This window comes from Pagrus pagrus (genome assembly GCF_965226575.1).
Source record: "Pagrus pagrus genome assembly, chromosome: 21".
Lineage (NCBI taxonomy): Eukaryota > Metazoa > Chordata > Actinopteri > Spariformes > Sparidae > Pagrus > Pagrus pagrus.
The window spans coordinates 16995747-17021494 of NC_140208.1; the positions used below are offsets into that span (position 1 = coordinate 16995747).

A 25748-nucleotide genomic window follows, 5' to 3' on the forward strand; every position below is an offset into this window, starting at 1 on the left:
GTTTTGCCAGACTCAATTTTCAACTTCTGTCTTCCGGTAATTTCCTCCTTTTTTTATGTCTCCCCTGCCTGATACGACTTAATATGCCTCTCGAACATTATCCATCTTTCCACTTCCCTTAGAGGAATTGGCCACCCTCCCCAGGACCAGACAATGGACAAAGGGGTGAGGCAGGCGCAGCTTGGGAAGCCTCTCTCATCAGGTGAGAGGTGATAAGCGCATGGTTGTGACTGTTGAGGCTTCCAGCTGATGACAGCCCAAGGTGACTTAGAGGGAAGTTTGCTGTGTTCACTTTGAAGTAAACCACAGAGAGCAGACGCTGATTTGGTGAAGATAGTTTGTGTTTTATTACGAATTCAAACATTGCTTTCAGTGATTCTGGGAGTCGAGGACAAGTCATAAAAAAAACATGGTAGAAGAAAGATTGGATTACCTTTACAACATGTATGGCAGTCTGTTAATGACGGTTTCAGAAATGACGTGAGAAAACGAGGTATCATTGCACCATCCCGAGAAAGTAACTGCGAGTGTGAGGTGTGTAAATAACATTAAAAAAAACCCAGACCCGTTCAGTGCCGTTTAGCCCCATTGTGTGGCTGTTATTTATAGACTTTGGAGCAGAGCTGTAAACCTGAACACACATATATTACCACACTGTCAGCACACATGTTGCGTGCTCATTTCCCTCTTTGTGTTTGACTTGTAGTTGCCTCAGTGGAGATTGCATCACAGACAGGGTAAAGGATTTTAAAGGTGCACTATGTAGTTTTTTTGGGAAGAGAAAAACTAAATGACTAAACACACTAAATAAACCAAGTATTTGATTTCATGACTAAATAAACAAACTTACCTTAAAAAGAACAACACAATTTCATGCTGTTTTACTTTGTTTATATGTGGCGGACCCTGCCACCTTTCTAGCTTCTAACAGTGTTCTGGGGACCTTATTTTCCTCTGAGAACAGCATGTTTATTCAGTTATCAAAAGATAAATATTTCTGAGTTTGTATAATTATCTCATTTATATTTAAATATTAAAATTCTGAGTTTGAATTTCTTCTCCAAAACTACATAGTGCCCCTTTAAACTCACTTTACTAAAAAAAAGAACATACGCTGTACTCCTTGAGTCTTTTGAACACTTAAAATACACTGAAACAATACTGGAAAACATTGTTCTTGTGTTATTAATAATAAAATATCAATATAGTATTAGCGTAGCAGGTTTTAGTAATGGTGTAGTTTAATAATAGTCTTTTTCTCCTCTGTCACACGGCAGCTGGCAGCTTGGTTGTGACTTTGTTATAGAGATGATTTTCGTCATATTAACATTAATAAAATATATTCCCTTTTTAGATGTGAATACTCCTTGAGCCACACTGTGGTTTCATCCCTGCAGAGCAGGAAGAAGGTCAGCGATGCTCTCCACGTAATAATCTGGCACCATCCCCTGCCTCTCCGCGCAGCCGCTCTTCTGGTGGGCCTCGGCGTCCGCCACAGTGCTGACTCCCGTGAGAGTGAGCAGGGTCTTGAGGCCGCAGTTGGAGCCCAGCATGATGTCCGTGTCGAGGCGGTCGCCCACCATCAGGCAGCGCTCGCGCTCCACGCCGAACTGGGAGGCCACGCAGTCGAACATGTAGTGGTTGGGTTTGCCCACCGTCTCGGCCTGGCGCTGGGCCGCTGTCTCGACGGCCTGCAGCAGGCAGCCTGTACCTGGGAGGAGGAGAAGAGGGGACCTTGACCTTGACATATTTCTGTCATTGTATTGTTGTAGGTTCAAGCATGTAAAACCTGTCTATAGAAACATTTTGCATACCTACAACAAGAACACATGCCTTTGTGTCCTGGACAAAAGGCTTTCCAGGATGAAGATTTCATCTCATTTGGTTTATACAAATGAGAAAGTGTAGCATCTGACAAGTGTATGCAAAGTATGAGAGTGTACGATTATAGTATTGATAAGCCTCAGCTCTCTCGGCTTGCCTCCATCCTAACCTCAACACAATGAGAGAAAAGATATGTGTACTGGCATGGCCAGATGACGAATGAGTAACTTATATGCTATGACCTGATTGATTCAAAAATCAAAATCGAAAATGTGGATTTGGAGAATCGTGACACCTCTAGTGTCTAGGAGGGGAAATAATATCTTTTCTAATCAGTAAGGGATGTTGGGGCTTTTGAACACTTGGGTTTTATGTTTTTTACATTTAAAAACAAGTCTCCATCTGCTTCAGTTGTTTAGGAGAACGCTGCAACTCCGTTTTCCTGTGAAGCTCCAGAAATGTTTGGTGGACTATAAAACTTCACCCGACTTTCCATCGGCATGGGTGCCAGTAGATAATGCCTGAATTTAAATTTTTGGGTGAATATACCCTTTAACATTTAAAGGGGGCACTGCGTAGTTTCGGAAAATAAATTCAAACTCGGAATTTTAATATTTACAATAATAATAATAATAATTAGGTAATAACACAAACACTTAATAAACAAGCTGTTCTCAGAGGAAAATAAGGTGTTTACTGTTTGAAGCTAGAAAGGTGGCAGGGTCCGCCACATATAAACAAAGTAAAACAGTATGAAATTGTGTTGTCCTTTAAGTCATGAAAACAAATAAAGTTTGTTTACTTTGTTTTGGCATAAAAAAATGTGAAGATTTTTCTCTTATGATTTAAATTTCTTCCCCAAAACTACATATTGCTCCTTTAAGTTGTATTTTTTTTTTTTTTATCAGGTCATAGAATATAATTGAATCATTCATTGTGTATTTAAGGGCAATCTTGTTGGTAATCTGGTCAACATGCATCAAGCCACCATGTATAATGTGGTCAGGAGCACCCAGTGAGCCCCCCTACCTGGCACCGCCTTGCCTCCCTCCAGGGGCAGCCTGGTGTCCCTGTTGGTTCCCACGAACAGGCAGCCCTGCTGGCTCAGGTACTGCAGGGCTCTGTTCAGCTTCATGTAGCTGAAATGTTCATCGAAGCCGACCAGCACCGCCTTCACCTCGGGGTCCAGATTCACGTTGGCCCAGTCGAGCTGCTTCCCGGTGATGAGGTCAGGCCCCACCCCGGTCTGCTGGATCCCCACCGCCTCCAGCTCCTGCCTCATCGCGTCGCTCCCTATCAGGTACACTTTGCCCTGCAGCTTGCACACCGTCTTCAGGTACATGGCGGAGCAGTACGCGGTCCCGAACACCTCCTCCTCCTTCGCGTTGAACCCCAGAGTTGTCATCTTGTCGGCGTACATCTTCCTCGTCTTGGTGCTGTTGTTGGTGACGAAGAAGACCTTCTTCCCCTTCTCCTTCAGCAGGTTAATGACCTCCGCGGCGCCGGGGATGGCCTGGTCCCCCCGCCAGATGACCCCGTCGCAGTCAAACAGCACGCAGTCCACCGACTCCAGCAGTTGTTTCACTAACGCTCCGGTCAGCCGAGCACATTTGGACCCAGACATCGGGACGAGTTCAGCCGAGCCGCTGTCACACTTCAAAACCAAAAGCTGCCCGTCAGTGCACGTTGCGAGCGGAGTTAGGACGGCTGGCAGGCGCTGTCATAAAGTACGTCGTGCTGTACGTAAACCCTGAGCTTTATATTTGTGAGGGGGAAACAACACAACCGGTTTGGTTTGTGTTGCAGTTGTGCCTGATAGAAAGCCTGACCTTTCTCTGAGAGTTGCTCCAATCCTGCAGTTACTTCCGCACCGGCTTAAAGCGACAGGAACCACACACACGAAGAAGAGCCGTCCCACTTCCGGTCAAGAGATTGTCACTATCCCCGCCTCAAAACATGTTCGTGTAATTTTTCAAATAACTGGGACACGACACTGGGGTTTTATAAGTTTCATAACTATTACTAAATTTAAAAAAGTAGGAAAACAATGAGAGCCTTATGCTAAAGAAATGTAGGGGGAAAAGTTACCCATAATGCTATGAAAGCTTTAGACATAGAATGAAAAAATGAAAATTCCCATTGACCTTGAACACTCCTTTTATGTTTCTGTCATTGTATGGTCTGTAAACTTGTGTATGGAAATGTTTTGCATACCTACAACTAGATCACCATTTGAAAACATGCCTTTGTGTCCCAGACAAAGGATTCCAGGAAGTAGATTTAATCTTTTCTTTTCTTTAAATATACAAAGGAGAACAATATATTGCAGCATCTGACAAGTGTTTGGTATTTTAAGCATGATACTGAGTTTCTTTTGCAATTTTAACTTTAGAAATCATTTATTTATTTATCTGCCCTCTACCTACCCTTAAAATATACCCATGCATAATTTAAAAAAGAAAAAATAATTCCTTTCTAACTCCAATTCCTTCATCATGTATTAAAGACATTTCAAGAGAATAATGAGAGGATATATGTTGTTTACTCCAGCGTTGGAAGTGTTAATGCTTTAGTTGATGGGGAACAAAGAATAAAAAGGAATTAAATGATGTATCCTAAGCTGTCAGGTAGAACATTTGATTAACAATAATCCGATGCAACAAGGATTAATTCTGTGTTGATGCTAATGTTGTCAGAGGATTCAGTTAGTGACACCTTGTGGGAGATAGACACCAGAGCCCGTACTGAAATCACTGACATAAACTTTATTTCTTTAGTCAGCAGGAGTTCTTCAGGACAGTAAACAAAAGGAGATGTACAGTAAATGCAGCATAACAGCACAGAAGGTAGTGTCTTTATTCAGTTGTCTTTTTTCCGAACAGGTTTCAGAGGGAAGAAAATCTCTCCCAGGTTTCGGAGCAGCCCTCTGCTGTAGTAGTGTCTTTTAGAGTGGTCTGGCGCCGGGTTACAGAGGTGGTCTGCCGTTGTAGTTGGGTGGCAGTGCTGACAGACGTAGCCTCGACTTTTGTACCACTCATTGGAGGTCTGGTTGACGAGGGCCAGGTAGGAATGGAACAGGGCGTAACCCGCCAGGAGGAAGAAGACGAAGACCAGAAATCCCAACATGAAGACGATCCGGGGGAAGGTCAGGAACAGATGCTGGAGGGACAGATGGCAAATTAAAATCAAGTCCAACATGAGATACAACATATGTAATACACAGTATGTCAGCAGTCATAGGTCTCACCTGTACAACAAACAGAGGCCCCGCTGGCTGCTGCTGGCCGTGATCATCTATATAACTGGCCGACAGAAGCCCCGACCTCAGCACGGCATGAAGCAGCATGTCTCCTGTTAGCAGAGCGATGTCGCCTGCCATGGCGCACACACTGAAGAGGTAAAGCAGGAAGTAACCTGTGTTCTGAGCACCGATGCAGTTGTTCACCCAGACGCAGTGGTGGTCAAAACGTTGGACGCACCTGTTGCAGACCCCTGAAACACAGACAGCGTTTTCCTGTGAGCACCGAGCGCAGCAACGATGAGTGCAATGTTTGTTTAATTATCAAACCCAAAGGGAAGCGAACAGCCGGTACTCACTGCAGTGTTTGGAGCGAGCCGGTTTGACAAGCTGGCAGGTTGGACAGGAGACTCCCGGGTGGAACAGCCTCCTGTCATACGGATAGATGTGCAGCTGGCCGGCGACTTTCTTCTTTGTCACTGTGCCTGCAAGAGTCAAGAGGAGAGAGTTGAGAAAAATACTATAGTGTAAAGCAAAACATATACAGGAGAGCAGGATTTGAAGGCCGGGGCATCTCTGCAGCACTACAGTACTTTTAAAAATGATACCTTTATGAAAACAATTCCAGCTGCTTTGATTTGGATATTACACTTTGCTATATTACACTCTCGATAATATTTCTATTAACTGCAGCTTTAAAACAAATGTAAACTAAACCAAAATGTGAAAAGAGACAGATGTTCTGAGTCGAGTTTGGTGTCAGGAGCATAACAGAAGACAGAACAGAGAGTGGAAATGAGCTCAGTAGCTACACCTGGCATTCCCAAGACGTGGACTCACATGAGGATACATTTGCTTGCTTTACTGCACCAAGGGTGACGCTGTGCCGCCTGTCCCTTGATAACCATAAAATTGTTTTAGCCCCCCAGTGACAAAATGAAAACGACGTGTAATTACTCCTCAGACTCCAAAATATGACAGCACGCTGACGAAGAATGGATGTCGAGCATGCCAGGATGAGATCATTTTGAATACGCTTGAGCTAAATTGACCTGGATCTCTCTTGATGCAGAGGTAGAAGAAGAAGGTCTTGACGGCCAGCAGGACGTAAGGCACCGACAGGCTGGTCAGGGTGGTGTCCATCTCCCTGCAGAAGCCAAACACCTCGTAGGTGAACTCTGCGTACACTGCGGCCTCCAGCAGGAAGTGCAGGTAGATGAACATGTTGTTCCTGCAATTAGAAGCAAGTGACGAAGAAGAGTGAAGGCAAATATGCAGGATTATAGCTGTAACATGTAACATTAGAACATAATACAGAATATATTGACTTCATTTAACCACAAACCTTTGATGGAACAGCCTGTGTAAGCTCCACTGTGACAACTTCTGGAGCCATTTTGGTGTAAAAGGTGAAACTACCTGTGAAGACATTTGATGTAAAAACCAGTGGAACAGCGCCACACAGTGTCGGGTCGTGGAAACACAGTTAAAATGCTTCTTTTCTTACCTTTGCTACACAGTTGAAGACGATGCTAAATGGAGTTTGCTGCTGGCCTGAGTACCTGCAGACGAGGACTATACATGTCAGCACCACCACGACGTAGATGGCGAACAGGGTGAGGAAATCCATGTCTCACCTGGCAGCGTCAAGAGACACAACACAACAGGTGTTTATGGTCGAAACTCTCAACGAACAGGTAGCAAACTCAACAAGAAGCCCTATTAAGTTTTTCTGTGCGTTTAGTTTAAACACTGTGAAGACTTTTGAGCTAAATAACGCAGGGTGTGTCTGCGAAAACGACTCAAATGAACAAGTTTACGTTAGCATGCTAACCTACGTCAGTGCCCAGTGTTAGCAAACCTGCCTATCTATTCCCGCTTTCTCTACGTGCTAAAGCTGTTTACACTTATCGTTTTCTTTTACCTTCTAGTCGAGGTCACACATAGCTGCCTTTCAGTGTTTTATCTCACGTCAACATGGTTGGTTTGGATAGCGCCAGCTTCACTTTCGGTCCATGGACATGCTCTGTAAACACCGCTAGCTAGCTACTTCCTTAGCATCGAAGTAGCTAAATTCCAGGCTAACAGCTGAGGGGCTGTGCTAACGTGCTGCTGCAGGGAGGTAGGAGGAGTGTCTGTCCATGTAAACATGATATTTAATAGTTACACATAATGTTGACAAAATTCACACTTACATAGCTCTTTAAAACGTACTAATAGTTGAGAATGCAGCCAAAGAAATCTACTTAGAGAGTTTTCAAAGTTTCATGAGTAGTCAGACTGTAATGTTTTGTGTCTTTAATGTCTTTCCCCTTTTTAAAATCCTTTATTTTTCTATAAAACATATCCTTTCAACTGTAAACACCACATATTCACATTGACAGACTTTTTTGAATGAAAGGGAGATGTGATGCATTTAAGCATTCCCCTGGTCAGTTCATCACATTTAAAAAAACACATTAAAGAGGCACTATGTCGTTTTGGAGAAGAAATTCAAACTCTGAATTTTAATATTTACAATATTAATGAGGTAATAATACAAACTCCGAAATATTCTTTTTTTCCATAACTGAGTAAACAAGCTGTTCTCAGAGGAAATTAAGGTCCCCAGAACACTGTTTGAAGCTAGAAAGGTGGCAGGGTCCGCCACATATAAACAAAGTAAAACAGTATGAACTTGTGTTGTCCTTTAAGGTCAGTTTGTTCATTCGTTTATTCATTTTTGGGTGAATTTATCCTTTAATCCCTCCAAGTCCGACATGAAATCAGACCGCTTCAAAACACTGGACTGTTTTCCACAGTTTGGCCTCAGATCCTGCATAAGTAACTAACTTTAAGTAACTGAGTATTGTTTTCTCTCTGTCACTGCCGTCCAGTCCACACAATGCAACGAGGCATCACAAGACACCTGTTGGATCTGGTTGCCGACATGGCCCGACACTCATATTACGACTCACAGTGCTGGAGAGGGGAGCATTACTCAGGAGATCTGCACGCACATCTGTGGATGCTGTTTAAAAAGGTACGGAGTGTGTGGCTGTGCTGGTGTGTTGATCATTTAAGATGTTTCCGACTGAACATTAGACATGTGGGCGGTCACTATCAATGGAGTGTGTTTGCAGTTACTGTTCAGGGTTGAGAAGTGTTCCTGAATAATTTTCGCCTCATTCATGACTAATGGAGCGCTAGTTTTGCTTGTTGTAAAGATGAATTCTTTTACTTCCTTTGTTTTTTAATATTAAAACATCTAAAGTATAATATATATGCTCAAATGTATAAATTATTTCACAGAAGAAGGATTTATTACAGTTTTATTAAATGTATGAAGAGGCAGAGACAGTTTGATTTGTGTCAGTTTTCAGTCTGCCATCATGTCACACACGAGTACCCGTCTTGACTGCAGTGTAAGAGGAGAGTTTGATTGAAGTGAACCGGGTCTGTTTGGAGATACGGCCATTTGTGTTTAATTATTCAGTTGGTACCGGACGGCCTGTTTCTTATTGGGTGCTTTGCCACTAATGACAGTTTACACTCCACTAACCTGCAGGCTTCCTCTGCACTTTCTCTTCAGCTGGAGTGAATTCTCTTTTAAACTTACAGACTGCACTCATTATCGACTTAACACAAAAATGTGTCTTTAAAATTCACTGCGAACAATGTTCCCTTTTCTAAAAACTTAACTCAGAAAATGTTATTCTTATAACAAACTGCTTTTGACTGGTACTGGTGTTCATTTGTGACGGCCCTGCACAGTTATTCTGGCTGATTTGACCTTCACTGTGTTTGGGTTAGTTGGGTTTAGATGTGTATTATGTGAGATCACCAAACTTCAGGAACTAAATGAGAATGATAAAGGTTGAAGTCATCCCACACTATCAAGTTAAAGAAAAGTACCACAGATGTTATGGAGATGGATGTTAAGGGTCTTTGAACCTTGCCTTTTAAAGGTTGTTAAGCCTAATGTGTAACGAGCAATAGCCTGTTTAATTATCAAGCAGACAAGGAGCAACATTTCATTTCATTTGGAGTTGTTTTTCTGTGAGTAGTGTTCACTCTACTGGCTCTGTTTTGTTCTCCACCTGGTCCTGAAAAATGTATCTGGGTCTTTTGCTGCTAAATGTCTCACTCAGTTCACCAGCTAGTTGCTAACATGCCCATTTGTTGCTGGGTGGATAGAGTGCATTGGGTTTGTAATTGCCTTTTTGTTAAAACTGCCTGGTGTGACTGGAAACAGGGGTCACGAAGTAAACATTATAAAAAAAGCAATCACCAAAACGCATAACAATCGACAGGTGGTCATTTCTTACATATTGCACCTTTAAGCCAAATGGATATGAAAGTTTTTTAATGATTTGGGATTTCAAAACGCTCTCTGGCAGACAGCAATACTTGCTGTTTGCTATACGATGCATAGATGACACCAATTCTCAGCTGGACTTCCTCTTTGATCTAAATTCAGCCTCTGATACAGACTGTATCATGACACTGCAGTGTTTTGTCACACATTCTCACTTACCACTACATAAAACATGCCCTATGGTATGCACACTTGCACAAAGTATGGTTCCACTATAGTCAATGTACACAGCCATTGAAGGAGGGGAGCATGTGCTCGTTCAGTATTAATGACAGGGGGGGTGGAGGAGAAGATTCAGCTCATAATCCTACTAATCCTACAGGCTAAACTCTTAAATTGCCCCTGCTCCTTCTCAATGGACTGAACACTTCAGCGTGCTCACACACACGGACACGCAGAATTCCAGGCAAGCAGACGCTCCAATTAGTGCTCATCAGGCTCCCTCGCATCGACGCAGAGTGATTCTGGGCCAGGAGCGGTCCCTCGGAGAGCCACCTAGCCGAGAGAGGAGGAGGAGGAAAAAGACACATTGGTGTATTTATAGAAAAATGAGGCCTCACAATACCCTTTTTGGAGAGAGAATTATTAAGGAAGCGAGGTGCGCGGGTGCACGCGTCCCAGTTTTCTGATTAACACTGTGCAGGCATGCTGGCCCTAGGATGAATCAGGGATGAGACGCAGGAATAACTCCTTGACACACTCGCAGAGAGACTGCGCTCGCTTCTTGTGCACACTCACCCTTTGCACATGAGGACACGGCCGTGGCTTCAGTGTGGAAGAATGGGGCGACGTTTTGAGTTCGTCACCCTTTCTGTTTGACTTTGGGTTGTAGGGTGATCACAGGGGAGTGCTTTTTTTCTATCATTATATCTGAGAAGACAGATTGGACATCAGGCTGCTAGCAGGCCACCTGCTATCTGAGAGTCAAGATGAAGAAGTTTTTGCAAAACAAAAAAGGCCGATACTCTTTTCGGCAGAGCAAACGAGGCGCTCGGTATCCAGCTAAAGATTTCTGTAAGTCGTTTATCAGCTACGTCCACTGTGTGAGTCCTGCTGTGGTTTTGGAGCACATCATTAGCTGCCAGCTGCGCCAGAGGGTTTATGGTTGATTATATTTAGCCAAATCTAACATGTCAATATGTGTAACTCTGTATTTGTCATATTAGAGATGTTTTTGAAAACTGCCACATGTCGAATAATTCAATCTCATTTTAATATTCTAGTCCAAAATTTGGCCCTTCACTGCCTCCATATTTGCTAGTTTACCTCATCTGGTTATTTTGTATCTCTTACTCAGTGGTGTGCTCTGTTACCTTATTACATAATTACCATTCAACAGGGCAGACTTGAATGTGCACTGTGTAAAAAAAAAAAAAAATTGCTGGAGGAACTTTTGTCTCTCAAACTAATTAAGGTCACATTCTGTGCGATGGCTTAATTTGATTTGCTGCTGCTGAGTTTGTGAACCAGGTCAGGGTTAGAGAGTGTGTCATGGTTCAGGGTGGAGGGTTACAGAGCTGCACTCAATAGTACAACCTGAGACACAGGAGGAGAGACAGGGAACGAGTGCCTTGAGTCGGAGCTCAGGCATGCAAAGGATTATTTGATCCAAAGGGGTTTTTGCAATGTCGATAGACTTGAATATATTGGCCACCGTGGGTAAGTGTGTGTTTTTCTGCATTTTTTTCCTCTGCATTTTTGTCTGCAGTCCGCTCTCTGAAACCCTCGGATTATCCTTTCTTTCTCGCACCTCACCTCACCTCACCTTTTCCCTCTCCTGCCTTTAGTCCTCAGCATGCCGTCGAACAATCAGGGCTGGCCCGATGAGTTCGGCTTCCAGCTGGGTGGGACTGGACCCAGTTACATCCTGTCCGTGGAGGAGGGCAGCAGCGCCCACCTGGCGGGGTTGCAGGCCGGGGACCAGGTCCTGGAGATCGAGGGTCACAATGTGTCGACGCTGGGTCCCCAGGCTGTCATCGCCATCGCCCAGACTCAGAAGAACATCCCTCCCAGTATCGGAGTGGTGTCCCGCATACAGCAGGTCTGACCGCTTTGAATCCATCACAGCAGTAATGCATACGTGGTTTAAAGGTCCCATATTGTGCTCATTTTCAGGTTAATTTTTTTATTTTTGGTGTCTACTAGAACATGTTTAAACATGTTTAAACATGCTTTATTGTTTAAAAAACACATTTTTCATCATACTTTCCATTGCTGCAGCACCTTCATTCATGCTCTTTTTTTGTGCCTGTCTCTTTAAGGCCTCCCTCCCAAAAATCCCAGTCTGCTCTGATCGATCAGCTCTCATAGGCCTGAGGAAGCACCAACCGACATTATTCCGCATCAGCGGTGCCGGTGTTTTTGCCACCATGGCTGTGCTATTATATCACAGAGACCTGCTTTATAATCAAAAATCAAATGGAAACTTCACTTTTCTACAATATGGGACCTTTAATGCCTGTGGAGTTACTCATCATAGTACAGTAACCATGTATCCAGAGTGACTGAGGGGTGTGTTCTGGCTCAGTTAAATAAAATTCATATTTATTTCCTGCCTTACAGATGGACATCATACCGGGTCCGGATGGTCGTTTTGGATTCACCATCGTGGGAGACTGCCCCCTGCTGGTGGAGGACTGCTCGCCTTGCTCTCCAGCCGGTCGCGCAGGTCTGAGGGCCGGGGATTACGTCATGGAGGTCAACGGCATCCCCGTCAGGCAGCACGAGACAGCCGCGGCGCTGATCAAGGCCTCCCAGGGGAGGACGCTCCGTTTGGGGGTGCTGTGCCTCGGCCCAAGGCAGAAACACAGCATCAGCATAGAGGACAGTCAGATGGGAGGAGAGGTGGCGAGACTGGACCGTAAACATAAAGCTCTGGAGTTCAACCGGAAGGTACGATAGATAGACAGCTGAGTGTCGGTAAAGTGCGATATCTGATTCGGTTTAGTTAGTTTAGTTTAAAAACCCTTAAAATGTTCTTTCTTAATCAGCTTTTTACTGTGAGCAAACCATGTTTTTTTGTGCTCTTCCTACTGGGCAGAGCGCAGTTGAAAAATACTGTATTTGATTCTGATAAAGCCTGATTTGTGGTAGGGTGCTTGACACTGACAATGAGCTTGAATTAAAGAGCCTTGCGACAATGTCATTTCATGCTTTGGGGCAAAGGTTTCAGTCGTCTACATTGTAACCAGGTGCTATCCTTCAGATGGCTTGTTTAGTTACATTATATCATCCCAGGTGGTATAAATATCCTTCTGACAGCTTGTTTGTTACCCAGTCACACTGTGCAACAATCCAGGTGTCAAACATAAGAGAAAAGTGAGGCGCGCTTGCCTCCTTGTGTTGCCAAGGAGATGCTGCCGCCAATTAAATCAGATCAAACTTATATCAAAGATTTTATAGAGAAATACTTATATTTTGAACCCAGGTTTTCAGTGACATGGGGACCAAAATATAAATAAAAAATGTCTTTGTAAATGTTCTAGTAGAACTTAAGGAGTTTCCTTATAACAGGGTGTTCAGTAGCTCTGCTAAATCCTCAACAAAGTTACAAGTATGTGTGAAATTTCCAACAAATAGTTTCTAGTGTTAAAAAAACTGTTGAAATTGTTTGGATGAACGGGAAAACGTGAATTATTAATACATAAATAAATATGTATCTGTAATGTAATATGTTTCTGCTTCAAAATAAAGATGTAGAAGTGTTGTTATGGAAACAATCTGGCACTATGAGGTGACAGCATTTTCCCCTGTTTTAAATCTTTTTACTGACTCATTCTCAAACTGCTCCGAGCCTCTTAACTGTTCTATCCAATCTCCATCAGGTCGAGCAGATTCTCGGCGACGAGCCTGAAGTGAAAGAGAAACTCTTCAGCGTGCTGAAGCAGTACGCAGCTGAGAAGAGGGTCGAGTGGTTGGCCTCGGTCCTGCCCGACATACTCACCACTGATGAGCATCGACAGCTCATAGCCAGCATCAGGTGAGAGCCGCACGTATCAGGTGTCAATACATTGCCAAACATTGTGTAGGATAGACTGCTGGTCAGAAGATGACTGAACATTCTGTAGAGAGCGTGATCCTCTTTTTGTTTTAACTTTATCTTATTGTTTTCTGCCAAAAACACAACAGACAGGGTCATCATAGCTGGTGATCATTGAGGAAATGCTTGAAATTACTTCAGATTCAAATGAGGTTTCCAGTCTTTCCAGTATTTTTCAGATTTTGTGGTGGCATGTCTCAGAGAAAACGTCAGTGGTTTCATGATAGTGTACTGGAGAGCATCATTCTTGTTTCCTGCCTGGATACACCAACCCACCCCTTGAGAGTTGCTACCCATTGACCAGAAAAAGTATTATCTTGGGCAGTCTAAGACTCATCGTGTCTCTCCCCACGTTTCCTGTCATCCTGTGCTGTCAAACTGTCTATTAAAAGTGCATTATGTATGATTTTAATTTAAAACATTCAAACATCAGCTGAAATTATCAACAGAATTGGAGGAAATATCAAGTTTTAAGTTCAGTAAAAGATATCTATGTGTTTTGTTGCAGAGTCATCTATTGAAGTTAGCATGCTAACCAGCTAGCCCCAGCGGCCCAAGGCTCCTGGGGTGGTGGCTTGAGCACACAGAGCTGGCATACTTGTGTACGCTAATATGACTGCTAACTAGGTAACTGCAGCTACAGTTAGCAGCAGTCAGCGGTTACCCTGGTGATATGCTGCCCCCTATTTGTTTGGAGTATGAATTCAACAGGTAATTCTTACATATTGCACCTTTAAAGTCAAAATACTTCCCAAAAACTCTTGTGTTACCTTCCTAGTACAGACTGTGATCCAAAGATAGTTGCAAAGCTTCCGGTGTTGATCGGTTATTACTCTCACTCTTGGTATTGTAGCCCCAGGGAAAAGTAAAATAATCTGCAGGGATTTAATTCATAATGACCACGTAAACAGGCTTTCCCTGTTGGTCGCTCTGCTGCAGATGGATATGAGCGGGGTCTCGTCTGCTGCCAGCCATTTCAGAGCTATTTTTTGGGTTTAGGTGGGCCCCATCTACCACCTGGTGGGTAAGTCCACACTGATGCTCCAAGTCGCTTAAAGTGCGATCAGTGTTAGTGAAACTGACATGGAGGTGGCCCGAGCTTAGAGTTTTTAGCGGTAAATGAGGATTGGCAGCTGATGAGCTAAAAACAGATTGAGATGAGTACTCTGGTGGTCATGCTGCTCGGTGTCCTGCAGTCCCTTCCAGAAAAAAAAAACAGACAGGACAAAAAGCTGGAGCTGCAGCCAGCAGGTTTTATTTGAAGGTGTGTGGCTGCATGTTTCCACAAAATGGAAGAACGGCACAGGACTGAACGTGAAGAAGCACTCAGGTAGCCCGAGTTCTGTGTGTGTGGTGGTTCTGTGCCAGAATGACCAGAACTCCTGCCTCTCTCAAAGTCCCCAGACAGTTTGTCCACAGATTGCACTTCTTCCACAAGTGGAGCCAATCAAACCTTTTGTTCTCTTACTACGCTGGCTCCCTCCACTACTACACCACTCTGAGCGGTATTAATACACCGTAAGAAGGGTTTCCAGCAGTATGAGGTCAGCGCTGAGGTAGTTTGGTCGGTTCCCTTTCTTGAATTGGATTTTTTCTCTGCCTTATATTGGTCATTAATAATTCAAAACTCCGTCGGCTGAGAACTCCTAGATTGTATTATGAAAGACACTCCTATTTGCACCAGCACCAAAATTAATAATAACACCATCTCTGTGTGTTTTTTTTCATCCCCCACCCACCCATCTCACAACTCTCTCACCTCTCTCTCTCCCCCTCTCTCTCTCTCGCTCTCTTAGGGGGGGTTGTGTTTTTTCTCTGATAGGTTTTCTTCTCATTATTCTGCTCAGAGCTCGCGCTGTTCCCCCTTTCTCTCTCTCTCTGTCTCTCTCTTTCTCTCTCGCTCTCTATATCTGTGGTGGCCGTTTCCCCTGACACTTGGTAAAGACAGCCTCCCGCATGCACCAAGGTCCCACCATATCTTTTAACCCCCCCTCAGAGAAGCAGCGCAGAAGCAGTAGGTGTCACTCTTACATGGTGCAAGTTAGCGCTTTAGTTCATTTCAGAGCTATGGGTGACAGCTAAACACAATGAATTGTCTGGGGTGAGTATACCTTTCCATTCTTTTCGATTGCATTTTGCTTGCATCAGGATTTTATGAAAATGCGGTTGCAGGTTTTTGTTTGAGGGAATTTATGTATTTTTGTTTTTACAAAGTGCCATTAGTGTAATTATGTATGTGAAGTGGGAGGCGAGTGAATTTTTAATGCAAACTGAGACGGTGCGAGGCGACAGCTGCTGTTGATGTTTCATATCTGATGTTTTTTGCTTCAAAATCCTCTATTCCCGAGCTGTTTTCAAAGCTTTCTTCAAGGCAATTTCGAGTTTTAAATCTATAAATTATTAATTCAAGTAAACAGCAAACAGTGTGTTCATGTATAGTTTAATGTGGTGCGACCACACTGGGGCGGAGACTGCTTGTTATAACACAGTAAGCAACATAAAGAAACGCTATTGTGCTATTGTCCCCTTGTCAGTAGGATGACTGATGCTCTGCTTTTAAAATGTCATCTCTGCCACGTGTTTGAGGGTGTGTGCCTGTGTGTTCATGTGTGCGTGTCCCTGTGTGCTTTGGGGCTGAATGTTGATCTTACAGAGTACATAAATATTCCTTTTAAACTTCATCTGTCTGTGAATGTTATCTGAAAACAGAAGGACAATTTTGGCTTTTTTCTGTAACACATGATGTCTGACAGTAGCTGCATGGGTAACATTAAAGGGGCAATATGTCGTTTTGGAGAAGAAACTCAAAATTGTAATATTTAAAATATTAATAATACAAACTATTGAAATATTTATTTTTTCTGAATAAACAAGCTGTTCTCAGAGGAAAATAAGGTCCCCTGAACATTGTTTGGAGCTAGAAAGGTGGCAGGGTCCGCCACATATAAACAAAGTAAAACAGTATGAAATTGTGTTGTCTTTTTAAGGTAAGTTTGTTTATCCAGTTTATTCAGTCATGAAAACAAAGAGAGTTTGTTTATTTAGTCTGTTTAAGCATAAAAAATCAATCAAATCAATGAAGATCTTTCTCTTCTGATTAAAATGTCTTCCCCAAAACTACGTAATGCACCTTTAAGGTCATGTAGATTTCTTTCATTCCTACGGTGCATGCTGTGCACAAAGCTTTCTCTCTCAGCAGTGCTGATAATGATGGTGTTTAATCGTAACTCTAGGAGGCAGCTGCTGCATCTTGTTTGCAACCACTGCTGAGCTGCAAAGATGAGAAACATCAGTGGCTCACAAGTGCCTTTGTAAATTGTTCTCATTAAAGTGGGTGATGAGCACAAGCAGTACTAAGGCCGGTGCATTCAGAACTTGGAGGGGAACAAGTTGTCTCTTTTCATCAGCTTAAACATAATCCATTTGTCTTTAATGGTAGAGTTAGACTGCTTTATGTTGCAGGGTTTAAGACATGGCAGTGCCAGTTTGTCAGTCGGTCCATGAGTCATGCCCCCCTCAAAATTATTCGTTTGCGATTGATTGTCTGACTTTTCATCCAGTGCAAGGCAAAGAGGGTTTTTTTGATTTCTCTTTGTTATCTTAAAAGGATGCACGTTTAATTATATTTCATTTTTGAACTTCAGTGTCAAATTGTTAACAGAACATATGTAGTGTATTGGGTCAGCAGTTGATAAGCAGCTTAAAGGGGCATATGTAACAATTTGGAGCAATTAACATTAATTACATTAATTATATTTATTGGCCATATGTGAGCGGATTGTAACGTGATGTGAAAAATTGAGACTCTCTCTCGGTTGCCTATACAAGCCTGTGGACGATTTGTTTTAGCTGTTTAACGCTGCTGGACTGTGGATTTCTTTGTGAACGACTTGGGTCAGATTTTTAAGCGACTGTCCATCATATTTTTGTGACTTTATACACATTCTCGAGTGCCTCTGCTCAGTGCCTCTCTCTGCTCCGCTAACAGAGAGCAGCAGAAGCTAACGTTAGTTTAGAAATGGAGTCTGCTGAGATCCAGCTTCCAGCCCAACACAGTGGTACCACAGAGCCTCGTTAAAATAAAAACCATATCATAGGCACTTTGGACACTTTCAAAACACAGTACTAAGCTCATACAGTGTAGTCAGGTTCGCAGTCGCCCCCAAATTGACTCCAGTTTATCTGAGGGTAGCTGACAGCAAGCAGGGCTTTTTATCTGATTGACCAAATGTTGTGAATGCATTCTCCATGTATCATTACCCAGCCTGGACCGCAAGCTAACTAGCAAACGGCAGCTACAGTTAGCAGCAGTTAGCCGTTACTCTGGTGATCTGCTGCCCCCTATTTGTTTTGACAATGAGTTTGACAGGGGGCCAGTTCCTACATATTGCACCGTTTAATCAGAATCCCTCATTAATCCACTGTGCTGACTTTTTTCACCAAAACAATTTTTAATCATGTACTTTTGACCCTGGACACAGACCAGCGACCCCAGTGATGCTCGTAACAGCTTTGGAATCATATAATTATCTTTTAATCCCACTCGCTTTATCCTTAAATGTGGGACCCACCACTGTGCTTCCCTTTTTTGGCAAGAGACGCAGGACAAATAGATTCTCTCCGTTATTTCACACCTCTCAATACGGGTCCAGCCGTGGCATTAGTCTCAGACTTTTGACATTCAAGCCGTGTCTGGACAGTCGAAATGAAATGAGGTCTCGCCTTTGTGGTTTTCTGCTTGTCATTCCTCCCTTTTGAGAAATCCATCCCTTCCTCCCTGCTTGCTTCCTCCTCCACAAAGCTCCTTCAGATAATTATAGATCTCCGTTCTTTATAAATGAGGTCAAATCAGAGCACTCATCTAGTTTCCGAGAGTTGACGCGGAAAACTTTTTCTGATGAGGTTGCTGTTTCAACAGATGTCTGTGCAATCTGAGGTGCAAAGTTGCATTTCTAAGAGCATAATGCTGATAGTGGTGGCGACACACACATACACACATCTTCACACAGACATGAACTGTATTTGCGTGACAGACGGAGACATATTAGCACTGTGTTAAGAATAGATGACAAATAGCAGGGAAGCATCGATAGCAAACAGTAAGGGACTGTGTGGGTTGCTACACCTACATCACTACAGAACATTTATAAATATCTCAGGAGTCTGCTCATTGTAGCCAGTAGTCTGTGCTCAGGCAGCACCGTCTCAGAGACATGTACACCTCAAACCCCATCACACTCTGCAGAGACAGTGATAGCAGAGCCAAGAATATGTGGCCTATATCTTTTACTGAACAGATTTGTTCCAAAAAATGAGACATCCGCCATTTCATAAAGGCGACAGCTCAATGCTAAAGCTAATTTTAATTCAGTTAGAAAACATTCTGTGTGTTTTTAAAAGGATAACCGGTATCTGAAAGCCAACATATGTATATTTGGTAATTTGATGCAAATTTAACATCCTTCAAATTGTTGTAATGACAGAAAAAGGCCTCCTTCGTGCTGAGTTTGTAATATTATTCAAGATAAGAGGCTTTTGTAACTGCAATTATGTGTTATTGTACTGCTTCCTCTTGCAATATGATTATTATGACTCACTGGTGCCAAAAATCTGTATTTTTATTAAAACATGCAGGCGCTCTAAACTCACTACAGTCAGTTCATGATCCTTGTGGTGTAAACTTTGACTCTCTGCACTTTTTTATACATTGTTTCCTCTCAGTTCGCGTCAACTTTTGTGAAACTGACACCAAAATAAAACATCAAACATTTCATAAAAATTGTCTCAAAAAACAAAACAACCCATCTGAGGCCGAGATACAACCAAGGTTAACATGATGTCATCACCGTGACGTCATCAGGGTTATTTTCTCGGACATCGGAAACCTCTCTCTGAACTTGCTGAGCTGATCATAATGTGTTAAGTTAGTAAGTGTCACTTTTGAGTATTTAATTGTTTGTTTTGATTATTTTTCACCACACTGAACCTGCTGTGAGCAGTTAAGACAGGACAAAATACACAATTAACGCAGGAGGCAAGAAACTCATGTCAATAACTGCGGTTCTGTTTGTGTTGTTGTGGTGCTGAATGGAGAGCTCCTGCACAGAGGACAGCAGCACGTTATTGTCTACCACTGTAATTCTTGATACTACCACAGGGGGGCCCAGTTGGAAATGTCTCTGTATTTTCTGTATGTTTTTGAGTTATATAATATATTTACTCAATCGCTCTGTAAAGAAGCATTTTGCGAAGTACTGCATCTCCTGCAGTATATAATACTAGTGGGCTGATTTGAGCCCAACTGCAGTTACAGCATCTGCATCTTAATACGGACGAGCAGCAAGAGTTGGCCTCAGTTTGTGTGGACCACAGTCTATCATCTATGGAGACTATTTCTGACCTTTTGGCAGCATCTACGTGCATCACATAAAAAGATTACTTACTCATTAGTGTGTTTAAAAAAATGGGAAGCTATCATTCAAAGTCAGTGGTGTTTTCTTTTTGTTTTTTTAGGACAGATACTTACTTTGCTGCCTGGTCAGATCAGATCTAGAGTGGCATAGCTGATATTATCAGCAGGCATCACAGATTTATCCACATCAGTATATGTTTTGACTGATATGTTACAAGAAATCGCAATGCAGAAAGGCTAAAGAAATGTTTACGTTATGTGTTGATAGTAAAAAATGATCAGCTGTTACATTTATTTTGATTGATGTCTGCATCAGCCTAAAAAAGACTGTCAGGCTGTATTTCATCGTTTCTTTTTGCATAGGCCTGTCTCGACAACTACTGTGCTGAAGAGTGAATATGTGGTGTGCAGTCCTTTTCACAGTCAGGCTCTTCATACAGGCGCGCAGTGCTGTTATAACAGCAGCTGACCTTTATGTTCCACATGTAAATGAGTTTTCATTAAATGCAACACAGCAGGAACATCACAGGGCTGAAGGTGCTCTAATTCACCTGAGCATCTTTTTAACAAAGTGCTCAAACAACTCTGGATAATGAAATGAACAGCAGCCAAGCCTCACATTTTCTATGAAATTTCTCTCTCTCTCTCCCTCTCTCTCCTTCTTTCTGTACAATGAGTGTGTCCTAATTGCTTTATTTAGCTGTCAAAGTTGTTTTTATGCTGCTTAATTAGCTTCGCGTGGACATGTACAGTGTTGGCTGTTATCTCTCTCTCTCTCTCTCTTGTCTCTATCAGCGACTTTGTTGCTAATTACTCCACTGGTGCTGTTTTTCACAGGCACCGCTACACCCAGTCTGCTTGTGGCTGATTCATCTGATCAGCGGCGAATCAGCTAGTAGGAACACAACAGACAAGTGTAGGTGGGATTGAAAACGCTTGTTTGTGCAAATGTGAGTTTGAGCTCTGCTCTCAGTTGAGGCTTAATGCCACTGTGATTTAATAAATATGGGATCAAACAATTAACTTCTGACCTGCTTGTTGTATCAGCTGGGATTTTGTTTTGTTTTTTATTCAGTTTAACCAGTTCATCTACATTTTTCACATTTCATTTAGAGCTGGCTTGAACAAATCATGTTGCCTTTTTCAAGTTCAAGGTTAATTTAAATGAGACGTACTATGCTCATCCTGTGATGAACTGGCGGCTGGTCCAGGGTGTAAATGGTAATGGACTGTGCTTATATAGTGCCTTTCTAGTCTTCGTGACCACTCAAAACGCTTTACAACACAAGTCAGCATTCACCCATTCACACACACATTCACACACTAGTGACAGAGGCTACCGTGCAAGGTGCCACCTTCTCATCAGGAGCGATAACCATTCATATGCACGCATGGCAGGAGCCTGGAATCAAACCACCGACCTTCCGTTCGGTGGGCGACTGCTCTACCTCCTGAGCCACAGCTGCTCGCCCGATGTCGGCTGGGATTGGCTCCAGCCGCCCCCGCGACCCTGCAAACGTGACAACGCGTTTCAGGAGCAGAGTTTTCTGTGGGAAAGAGGAGCTTCTGTTGGTGCTGACTGTAACCTTTTTCAAGACCTTTTACATGCACAAGGAAAGGGAATGACAAATAGGTCTCCTTTAATTGTCGTTTGACAGCACCTAGTTGTAGAATTAAATGTGAATTGTAGACTCCTGATGCTACATAAGAAAAATAAAACAGTTTTTTATGGCGGAGTTCAGGAGTCTCAGCCTGAGAAGAGAAGCTGCTCTGTAGTCTGGTGGTAAGACAACGGATGCTTGGCAACAAACTAGGGTTACGTTTAGTTGGCTACAGTGTGAACATCCTCACAAGTATAGCTATAGAAAGTGTTTGTGTGGGTGGCTGGTTGTCTTGTCCCCTGGCAGCAGTTTTGATCGCTTGAATTAAAAGTGGTTTTCTGTTGTCGGCTGAGTCTTTGTGTGTGGAGGACGACTCCTTTTGTTTTGAGCTGCGGTTCAGGAACAGTCAGTTCTTCATGTGGAACAGCACCGACAGTCCTCACGTGTTCCTCTCTTTGACGTTTTGCAAGTGTATTGTGCCACAAAATGTACATTAAGTCTGTTTAGTAGGGGTTGGTATAGAAGATATAGGTATAGTTTGACATTTTGGGGGATATGTTAATAACTTTCCTACTGAGAGTTAGATGACAAGATTAATACCACTCTCATATCTGTACATTAAATATGAGCATACAGCCAGGAGCCAATTTGCTTAACTTAGCACAATGACTAGAAACAAGATGAAACAGCTAGCTTGGCTCCCCTGCTTCCTGGCACATAACCACAGCTGGTCTTTTTTAATATACTTTATGGTTTGTGCACAGATTAAACAAACAAGATGTATTGTGTTAATCAAAGAGATTTAGCGATGCTTATAGAAGGATCTGTCCATTCCCCTTGTGCTCAGTCTGTGTAGTGTCTGCTGCAGGGATGTAGGCTAACACAGAAGTTAGCATCGCCCTGGTTCCCTCGATAAAAAGCCTATGGGATTTTTCAATTGGATTTTGGATTTTTGCAGAAAATAAGCTCTTTGGCAAACACAGGTTTATGATTTATGATCACACCTACACATTTTGTTCAGCTAGTTAATCTTCACTGATGAACACCACTTTTATCATTTATGAAGCGTAACCGCAATCACCAGAAGTACAAAGCTAATGTAGTTGATCAATCTACAAGTCTCATTAAGCCAGTTGTTAGCAACCACCTTTTTTAAGATACATGAATGCTTTATGATTCCAGCGTGGGGTATGTACTGATGCAATTTGTGTCATAGAACAAAACATGAAAATCTCTTTAGCTTGTGTTAACCACAGACCTTGTTTTAGGCATCTCATCGAAAAACCCATTGACTTCAAGACGAGGCAGAACCGCATGTTAGGTCTGTCTGCTTTCTGTAGATTTATATTTACTATACACACACATGAGACTGGTATCAATCCACTTATCTAACTCTTGGCAAGAAAGCCAGAGTGTGATATAAGATTTTATCGAGCTGCAATACAGGGTTTGTAGGCTCCTGGATTTTTGGTGCTTGATCCATAACATGGACTAAAAGTCAGCATATCTGGACCTCTGCTGTATCGTTTTGGACTTTTTTTTAATGTTAATATTCAACAAAAACAAGAGTTTTCCATATCAATATCACACAGATTGAAATAAATAAACTAAAATAAGAATAATACAAACAAAATAGTGCCAACAGAGAAATCATACAGCTGACAGGCCCTTAACATTGACACTGTACACATATGCTTTCCTCTGTAATATGAGATATTATTGCTGTAGCTGTATATAACAGTCAAACAAGTTTCCTGACTTTATGAAAGTGTAACGCTAAATCCTTGTACTACCCCTTTAAGAGAAAAAGAAGAGTACCGAGGTTCTCGTGTGATGTTTTTTCCCCTTGTTAGTGTGTTGGTAAAATGTCACCAGCTGAGCTTTTTTATCATGTGATGAAGCTGTTGGAAAAATACCGGAGTGATTAATTTAGCTAAAACCTGTCCAGCTACAGAGTCCTGCCCTTGAATTGGTTAATGATGCTTGTCTTTTACCTCATAAAGCTACAAGAAAAAATCAATTTGTTGTGGGTTAAACAATGGTAAAACTGGTGAGGTCCGAGATGATGACGGCTTCCTGCTCCGCGCTCACGCTGAAAGAAGTGCCACAGAGGTGAGGCGTGGACGGAAGCGTAGGAGAGCGAGAGAGTGATAATGAGATACAGTAGAGAGAGAGAGAGAGAGAGAGAGAGAGAGAGAGATGGCAGTGGAGAAATCCCATGCTCGCTCACTCCCACACCTTTTTCTCTTGCTGTATTCTGGCTCTGGTACCTCACGCTGCAGCAGTGAGACCCCAGCAAGCAGCGAGTGAAGCCAAGAGTCTCTCTCCTCAGAGAAAGATCTTTTCTCTCTGGCTTCATATTTAACTTCTCTTTCTTTCTTCTCTCTGGGGACAGCAGGGAAAGACCACCTCATCTGTCCATCACAAGCCTTTATCGCTTCTTTGTATCTTGAGTCTTGAAGGAGGGAGCCTGTTGATTGAGCGAGACGATTATTTCAGCAGCGATCAAGTTGATCAGCACTTTTTTAATTTCTGCTCATGCCGGATGTTTGACTTTACTGGAAATTCAAGGTTTTTGGTTGTGGACTCAAAATGGATCGAGGTGGATCTGTGATGTAGATCCGTCTTCTTTCCTTCTCTTTCTGAGGCAATCCTTTGGACAATAAAAAACTAACATCACCCCCTTTTATTTTCCTCACATGCCACCATGTTTACCAGAATCTTCATTCCCAAGAAGCACCGGCAGCGCTTCGACGAGGCCGTGTCCCAGAACGTGATCAACCGACTCTGCCGCAGCAAGAGCATCAGCGAGCCGCAGGGCAGGATCCGGCGCAGTCGGAGCGAGGATCACTCCGATCGCCGCCACGGGTCCAAACGGGCCAGCTCGGTGCCCAGAGATGGAGAACCTGGTGGAAGGGGCGACGCTGAGAGAGACAGGTGCTCGAGGAAGTCCGTCTCTGGGATACCTCCGCATCCCCCTATCGGACCCAATCAGAGGTGAGCACACATGAATTTCACAGATAATGAGTCTCTTTGGCTTTGTGTTAAGTGTTGTTTACTGTTGGAAACGAGGCTCCCAACAGGTTCATCTCAACACATGATGCAGCAGCCAAAGATTTACTTTATTAACAGGCAGAATCTTTTAAAAATGTGTATCGGATGCGGGAAAATGTGGCTTTTTCCCATCCTCGCTGCTTTTCTGTCATGTCCAGATTCTTCTGTCATATAGCTCATACAGTCTCATCACAAAGTTGCACTTAGAGAACGTTAAATCTGTGTTTTTGAGAAGATGTATGTTCACCCTTCAATATAAGTTAGGAATTGCTCAGGTGCATTTTTCATTTAGCGAAATAATCAAGTCTTTAGCTCCTTAAGACTGAGTAAAAAGCTGTATCTCCTCACCTATTCAACATGTTAATCCCCCAATGTTGTAGAGCCCCTGACCATTTAACCTCTACCGCTCATCCTCCACGCACCAACACGCTGATTACACGACTGTCCCATTAATAACACCACAGTGAAGTGCAGGATTACAGGGGTGGCAGTGCACTCCCACACACCCACACGCTGAGGCCGTCAAACCAAGACCCCCAGATTCATCGACACGGGAGTGAAAACGTGCGACTGGCTGAATATGTCAAGTGTCACGTAACATCATATCAGCAGTGACACAAGAACAGGAGCTGATTGTGTTTTATTGAAGAGGTTACATCATGTGGTGTACTGTGAGTGGCACAGTCAGTAGAAGAAGTTGTGTTGCATAACACTGTCTCAACTGTAGATAGATACATATATATATATATATATATATATATATATATATATATATATACTCAAAATCAATCACTATAGATTACCCATTGTCTATTCTGCACAATGAGCCAGCAGCAGATGTTTCAATGGTTTCATTAAGGAATGAAATAGAACTGCAATAATTCATTGATTAGTCGTCAAGTGTTCAATTAATTACCAACTATTTTGATGATCAATTAATCAGTTTGAGTCTGATCTATATGGACTGATTTTTTTGATGCTTAAACAAACTAAATAAACAAACTCTCTTTGTTTTCATGACTGAATAAACAGTATTCTGGGGACCTTATTTTCATCTGAGAACAGCTTGTTCATTCAGTTATGGGAAAAAAAAATAATAATTGAAGTTTGTATTACTGCCTCATTAGTATTGTAAATATTACAATTGTAAGTTTGAATTTCTTCTCCAGAACTGCGTAGTGCCCCTTTAACGTAAGCTGTTTTTTGTTAACGTTAGCTAGTGC

General features: G+C 42.6%; 3 protein-coding genes across 10 annotated transcripts in view; 1 reads left to right on the forward strand and 2 right to left on the reverse strand.

Annotated features, from left to right (window-relative positions):
* Positions 1–573: 573 nt before the first annotated feature.
* pgp (phosphoglycolate phosphatase) lies at positions 574–3859 on the reverse strand. Its single transcript, XM_084342315.1, has 2 exons — positions 2854–3859; positions 574–1711 (listed from the first exon to the last, which is right to left on the reverse strand). The coding sequence occupies exons 1-2, from the start codon at positions 3446–3448 to the stop codon at positions 1386–1388; spliced, it is 921 nt and encodes a 306-aa protein (XP_084198441.1). The 5' UTR covers positions 3449–3859; the 3' UTR covers positions 574–1385.
* Positions 3860–4569: 710 nt separating this feature from the next.
* Positions 4570–7169, reverse strand: zdhhc4 (zDHHC palmitoyltransferase 4). Its single transcript, XM_084341590.1, has 7 exons — positions 6987–7169; positions 6570–6699; positions 6408–6481; positions 6115–6293; positions 5422–5547; positions 5072–5316; positions 4570–4983 (listed from the first exon to the last, which is right to left on the reverse strand). The coding sequence occupies exons 2-7, from the start codon at positions 6690–6692 to the stop codon at positions 4684–4686; spliced, it is 1047 nt and encodes a 348-aa protein (XP_084197716.1). The 5' UTR covers positions 6693–6699; positions 6987–7169; the 3' UTR covers positions 4570–4683.
* An 827-nt stretch (positions 7170–7996) lies between these two features.
* The window catches only part of grid2ipb (glutamate receptor, ionotropic, delta 2 (Grid2) interacting protein, b), a 41433-nt gene continuing 23681 nt past the window's right edge, over positions 7997–25748 (forward strand). For 5 of the 8 annotated variants that reach the window (XM_084341580.1, XM_084341584.1, XM_084341581.1 and 2 more), the window contains exons 1-5: positions 10315–10433; positions 11207–11460; positions 11982–12311; positions 13244–13398; positions 24190–24468. In XM_084341580.1, the coding sequence (XP_084197706.1) occupies positions 10349–10433; positions 11207–11460; positions 11982–12311; positions 13244–13398; positions 24190–24468 (1103 nt within the window). In that variant the 5' untranslated portion in view covers positions 10315–10348. Of the gene's footprint in view, positions 8085–10314; positions 10434–11206; positions 11461–11981; positions 12312–13243; positions 13399–15372; positions 15560–23702; positions 24469–25748 lie in introns of those variants that run through there. The other 3 variants (XM_084341585.1, XM_084341586.1, XM_084341587.1) reach the window with 3 other exon arrangements.

Coding starts and splice junctions, on each gene's coding strand:
- pgp (XM_084342315.1), bottom strand. CDS start 3,448: ATGTCTGGGTCCAAATGTGCTCGGCTGACCGGAGCGTTAGTGAAACAA. Junction 1,712..2,853: donor GGGAGGCAAGGCGGTGCCAG/GTAGGGGGGCTC, acceptor TCCTCCTCCCAG/GTACAGGCTGCCTGCTGCAG.
- zdhhc4 (XM_084341590.1), bottom strand. CDS start 6,692: ATGGATTTCCTCACCCTGTTCGCCATCTACGTCGTGGTGGTGCTGACA. Junction 6,482..6,569: donor TCTTCAACTGTGTAGCAAAG/GTAAGAAAAGAA, acceptor ATGTCTTCACAG/GTAGTTTCACCTTTTACACC. Junction 5,548..6,114: donor CTGCATCAAGAGAGATCCAG/GTCAATTTAGCT, acceptor TGACTCTTGCAG/GCACAGTGACAAAGAAGAAA.